Here is a 6,000-nt window from a genome sequence, read left to right as displayed (position 1 = left end):
CACTCTGTTGCCCAGGCTGGAGTGCAGTGGCCGGATCTCAGCTCACTGCAAGCTCCGCCTCCCGGGTTTACGCCATTCTCCTGCCTCAGCCTCCCGAGTAGCTGGGACTACAGGCGCCCGCCACCTCGCCCGGCTAGTTTTTTGTATTTTTAGTAGAGACGGGGTTTCCCCGTGTTAGCCAGGATGGTCTCGAACTCCTGACCTCGTGATCCACCCGTCTCGGCCTCCCAAAGTGCTGGGATTACAGGCTTGAGCCACCGCGCCCGGCCTGACCAGGTGATTTCTAAGGTGTTTCTTACTTAGCCTGTTCCAGGAGGACATTAAGAAAATCTGGATCTTCTGGGAAATTCCAGAAGGGAAGCCAGTGTCGCCCACAGGCCAGCGAGACCATGGCGAGTCAGTTAGGTATGTTATTTTATTTTATTATCATTATTATTATTATTATTATTATTAATTTTTAGACAGGGTCTCACTCTGTCACTCAGGCTGGAGTGCAGTGGTGCGATCTCAGCTCAATGCAACCTCCGCCTCCCGGGTTCAAGCGATTCTCGTGCATCAGCCTCCTCAGTGGTCGAGTAGCGGGGACTACAGACACATGCCACCACGCTCAGCTAATTTTTGTATTTTTCGTAGAGACGAGATTTTACCATGTTGCCCAAGCTGGTCGTGAACTCCTGACCTCAGGTAATCTGCCTGCCTAGTGCTGTGATTACAGGTGTGAGGCACTGTGTCCAGCAGCTAGGTATGTTTGAAGACCCCGGCAGGGGAGGGGGTGGGAGATGGCTCCTCCCTGGCAGCAGCAAGGGCATACGATGACAGAGGCAGCTGGAGCCTGAGCCTGGTCTCCGTGGATAGCATTTATTGGGCGCCATTCTCAGTGTGAAGACAGATAGGCAGGAAGAGCTGAGGGGAGGCCTTTGGAGTCCAGGGGCTGCCCGGGGTGGGGGTGTGGGCATGAGGACATGGTCACCCACACATATTGCATATTCTGTGGCAGTGTGCCCAGGCATAAGGCATTGGGGAAGCAGAGAGGCTGCCTGCAGTGAAAGGGAGTGAGGGGGAAGCAACACTGGCCTTCCAGGTCCCTAGGAAAGACCCAGCAGAGACTGAACAGTCTGCCACGCTGTGCCCCATGGCCATTCTACACCCTTCCCCACCTTCTCTCCGCAGCTTTGGTTGTGGCTCCCTCGGGACTGACAGGACAGGACCCTTCGAGGGCAGGGTCACACACAGGACAGAGGCAGCCAGCACTGCTCCCCTACCCCCAACATAAACACAGTGGGCACCTCCAGGTCCTGGGCCCTGCTTTCCTGGCATGTGGGCAGTCATTTCCTCCACACTGAGACGGGACTCACAAGCAGGGTAGACTTCTTCCCCCTAGGGGTCCCCAGAGACTAGAGGATGCAGGTGGGGGCCTGAGGCTGGCCACCCTGTGGGTGCTGTCCTCCAACTTCCCTGAATGCCGTGTTGGTCGGCAGTGTTGAGGAGCTGGCAGGGCAACAGCATGGGAAGGCAGTGTTGCGGGAGGACAGGTCCCTCATCCACCCCTTGATGTTGTCCCAGTCACTATCCCAGCTCCAGCTGTGGGGCCCCAAAAGTGAGCCTCAAGCATCACCTTCGTCAGCTGCGTTCCATCTGGGCTTCTGGGTTGCAGGTGTGGTGGGCAGAGAGCATCTCTGGTCCATACCCCGCCACCTGGGAACGGTGTTTCTTGCTGCAGCCTCAGCTTCTCACTAGTTACTTGGGACACAGGCACCAACAATGACAATGGTGCCAGGGATCATGTCCCATAGGATACACCTGCCAGCTTTCTTGGCCACTCTGCCCAATTCCCAAACTCCTAGAGCCCTAGATCCTGGCCTTTCTGCCATGGCAGGTAAGCCCTGCTTACCTCGGTCCCAAGAACTGCACTGTTTGTAAGCATGCACCTTGGTGACAAAGGCCCCTGTGCTGCCTCAGGAGCCCATTCAGAGCTGCTGCCTCCTGACCAAGAAGAGAAGAGGCTGAGCCTCAGCAGTGCCCTCTGACCTGGGACTTCTGATTCTGGTTTAAAACCCAGGTAGCCACACAATGCCAGAATGTAAACTGCAGGAGCTTTGCTTTCAAGAGCAGGCCAAGCTGGAAGAAAATAACACTTCAACTAGGAACAAGTAGGCTGGGCTCTTGTCTCCCTTTGCCATTTTTTTTTTTTTTTTTTTTTTTGGGAGAGGGGTTGTCCCCTTCACTCAATAAGGCTGAAGTACAGTGGTGCAATCAGGGCTCACTATAGCCTCGACTTCCCAGGTTCAAGCAATCCTCCCACCTCAGCCTCCCAAGTAGCTGGGATTCCCAGGCACGTGCCACCACACCTAGTTAATTTTTTATTTTTTGTAGAGATGGGGTCTCACTGTGTTGCCTAGGCTGGTCTCGAATTCCTGGGCTCAAGCAATCCTCCCACCTCAGCCTCCAAAGGTGTTGGGAATACAGGTGTGAGCCACTGCACCCAGCCCCCACCCCTTTGCCTTTTGCTCTCTGGTCACTTCACCTGTCCAGGCCTCAGTGTTCTCATCTGTAAAATGGGGGTGAGAACTCCTGCCCTGGTGACCTAAGTAGGCTGTTGTGAGACTCAAAGGAATCAGTGGCCAGTATAGAGTTTTCAGAGGCTAAAAATCACTCGACAAATTTAAGAGTTGGGAATTGTCAGCAGTGGCTGGGGACGGTGAGTCTGAAGTTTTCTGTTCCAGATTCTAAGGGCAGTGTCTGGAAGGCTGAAGTCCTATCTGCTATGAGAATGTGGCTAGAGGCCAGTTAGTTTGAACCTCCAGTGTGACCATTCTGCAGACTGGCAGGCCACTGCCTCCTGCCTCCTGGCTGGCCCCTCCTGCTGCCTGCCTGTCCCTCCTTCTTTCTGTCCTGCTTTCTGGGGACCAGCTTTAGGGACTGCTGTGTTTCCACTTTCTCCATAACTGCAAAGCCATGCAAAACAACACGAAGGGAGGTTGGGAGACACAGCTGGGGATGGGGATGGGGAAGGGGAGTGGGACTGAGTGGGGGTGACTTGGACAAAGACACCCTGGCTTTTGGAACCAAGGGAAGGTGGGAGACCTAGCAGGACAGAGGTATAAATAGAGATGCAAACGTACACGGAACATGAAGTCCCCTCCGGAGGTGGGGGTCTGGGTACCAGCAGGGTCTCTGAGGACTGGGAGCTTCTTAGATTTTCAAAGGGAAGGGAGTCTCCCAGCTTCTGCCTTCCCTCCCTGACCCCACCAAGTTTCACATTTCTCGGAATTTGCAGGGCTCCAATGGGGGCCCCAGGGGTCCTCAGAGCCCGGCCTCCTGCCGGCTGGTGCAAGCAGGCACAGTCGGAGATGGGGGTGCTGGGGCAGAGTGGTGAGGTGTTGCGGGGTGTCCCACTAGGCAGAAGGCGGCAGGGGCAGTCTCCTGGCCTCCCAGCAGGGATCCCCCGCCCGCGCCCCCAGGTGCTCCAGGCCCCTCGGGGCAGTCACACGGAGCTCCTGCGCTTCATGAGGCCGCGGAAGGTGGACAGGCTGTGCAGGCCCGTGGACACCGAGCTGATGGCGGAGCGTGGCGCCCCGCTGCACAGGCAGCGTCGCGAGGGCGTGTCGCTGTAGCGGCCGCCCGCTCCCGGCGACGAGTGGCTCTGCTCCACGCACGTGTCGGACGTGGAGAGGTCCCGTGGGATGATCATGGGGATGGAGTACTGCAGCTTCTCGCGGCTCTTGTACCACAGGCACGAGCACATGGACTGGAAGTGCAGCACCTCCGCGTAGACGTTGCGGAAGCCGCCGCCGCCAGCTGCCGCGGTGGACGAGGCGGTGTCCGTGGTGTGCGCGCTGCCACCGCCTCCGCCGCCGCCCGCCTGCCCGTTGCGTGTGAGCAGCGCGCGGTGCTCGGCGTCGCGCTTCTCGTCCTCGGCGTTCATGGTCATGAAGCGCAGCACCACGAGGTTGAGGAAGGCGCCGATGACCGTGAGGCCTGTAAGGATGTAGACGAAGCTGAAGGCCACGTACTGCGGCTGCGTCTGCAGGGCCTGGTCCTTCTGCAGCGCCACGTAGTCGCCGAAGCCGATGGTGGTGAGCGTGATGAAGCAGTAGTAGTAGGCCTGGAAGAAGGTCCAGTGCTCGTAGTGGGAGAAGGCGGCAGCGCCAATGCACAGCGTGCTGATGCATGAGAAGAAGCCGATGAGCACCATGTTGGCCATGGACACGTCGGCGCGCCGCATACCCAGCCCCTTCTTGGCGCGGTGCAGCAGGTACCTCACCAAGGTGTTGATGCGCTCGCCCAGGCTCTGGAACATGACGAGCGTGAGCGGGATGCCCAGCAGCGCGTAGAACATGCAGAACACCTTGCCGCCATCCGTGCTGGGCGCCGCGTGCCCGTAGCCTGGGGGAAAGCAGGGGAGAGGAGAGAAAGCACACGCTATGGGGCTGCCCTTCCAGAAACCCTCTTCTCCCTCCCCCTCGCCCCGCCACCTTCCCCACCTTGCGGGTCTGAGCCTACAGTGACGGGCGCTCCTGTCTCCACGCACTGTGCTAGGCCCTTGCTCATGCTTTCTATTGTACTCTGTGACACCTGCAGAAAGTATGTAGGAAGGAAGAAATAGGGAGGGCTGACTTCCAAGGTCACACGGCTTGGGAGCAGAGCAACCGTGTTTGAACTCGAGTCCGTTTGACCTCAATGACTGGACTGTTTTATATGCCTAGAGAAGGGGTGGCCTGAGTGCTGCTGAGAACTGGTCCAGGGGCACAGGGAGAGAGTGAGGGCACAGGTCATCTGGGAGAGCTGGATTCTAGCTCAGTGTCCTGGGCTGCGGGCGTGCTCCTTGTCCTCTCCATGCCTCAGTTTCCTTGACTACAAGGTGAAGTGGTTGCCCTGAATGGGTTCTGACATCCTGTGATCCAGTGTACAGGAAGGGAGACCGAGGCAGGGCTGGCTTCTTGGTGAATACCTTGCTGCCAGCCAAAGCTTATGTGGGGTTGGTTGGCAACAAGGGCCCTTCAGTCTCCCTGGGACAGCTGGCCCACTGTGCCAGAGGAGAAAGGAGACTGCCTGTCCCTCCCCGCAACAGCTGGATGAATGAGTGTTCCGGGGTCCTCATCAGCCTCCAGTTGGAGGCCCTGGGGTCATCCTCTGTGCTTGGCCTGATGTAGGGTCTGTCCTCATGGGGAAGTGTGTTACCCTTGGCAAAGCAGGAGCCCTGGGTGTCCTTCCAGGTGTGTTACTATCATCAACCAGATAACCTCTCTGTGCCCCGCCCACACCCCGGCCCACCCTGAGCCAGGATCAGGGCAGAGGCAAAGGTTCCCTCTGCACCAGCCATTCAAAGGCCTAAGTCGAGAATTCTTCTGGCTACCTGGAGGGAAAATGAACCTGGATGGGAACTCATCCCCAGTGACAGGGCCCTAGTGGCTGTGTGACCCTGGGCAAATTACTTCCCCTCTCTGAGCATGTTTCTTCATTTGTAAAGTGTGTTTACTGGTGCTGGCCTGCTTCTTTCATTGTTGAGATATTTACTACTTTTATTAATAGAATTATGATAATAACATGATGCTGGCATTTTCTTCTCTTCTAAGTCTTATCAAATCTTAACCAAATATTTCTTCTTTCATGCAGTCCTCCTGGATTCCTCACAGCTAAAAGTGATCTCTGCCTTATTTGAGTGGCACTGAAAATGTTCAGCTTGTAATTCCAGGGCCAATATTACCACCACCCCCTGTCCTCCAGGATCCCCAATGACATAGAGCTAAACACTAGCTCTGGGGGTAAGGGGTGGCACTGATGGACCTTGTCACACTCCTCTCTAGCTTCCACCTCCACGTTGCCAGCCATACCTATGGAGGCCCAGAATATGTTTGATAACTAAATTGTAGGGCAGGATACTGGACTTGCACTCTCTCTCTCTGTGTATGTGTGTGTGTGTGTGTGTGTGTGTGTGTGTGTATGATTTCTCTGAGCCTTAGTTTCCACATCTATAAAATGGGGTTAATAGTACACTTG

The 6,000-nt window shown here is 56.3% G+C and overlaps 1 protein-coding gene across 1 annotated transcript in view; it reads right to left on the bottom strand.

Annotated features, from left to right (window-relative positions):
• Window positions 1-837: 837 nt before the first annotated feature.
• Window positions 838-6,000, bottom strand: part of KCNK3 (potassium two pore domain channel subfamily K member 3) — a 41,554-nt gene continuing 36,391 nt past the window's right edge. The window contains exon 2 of the mRNA XM_023230035.2: window positions 838-4,386. Within this exon, the coding sequence (XP_023085803.1) occupies window positions 3,485-4,386 (902 nt within the window). The 3' untranslated portion in view covers window positions 838-3,484. The remainder of the gene's footprint in view (window positions 4,387-6,000) is intronic.

Source organism: Piliocolobus tephrosceles, chromosome 15 (genome assembly GCF_002776525.5).
Source record: "Piliocolobus tephrosceles isolate RC106 chromosome 15, ASM277652v3, whole genome shotgun sequence".
NCBI classification, from domain to species: Eukaryota; Metazoa; Chordata; class Mammalia; order Primates; family Cercopithecidae; genus Piliocolobus; species Piliocolobus tephrosceles.
The sequence above is the reverse complement of the archived record's forward strand: the minus strand, read 5'-3'. Positions and strand labels throughout refer to the sequence as shown.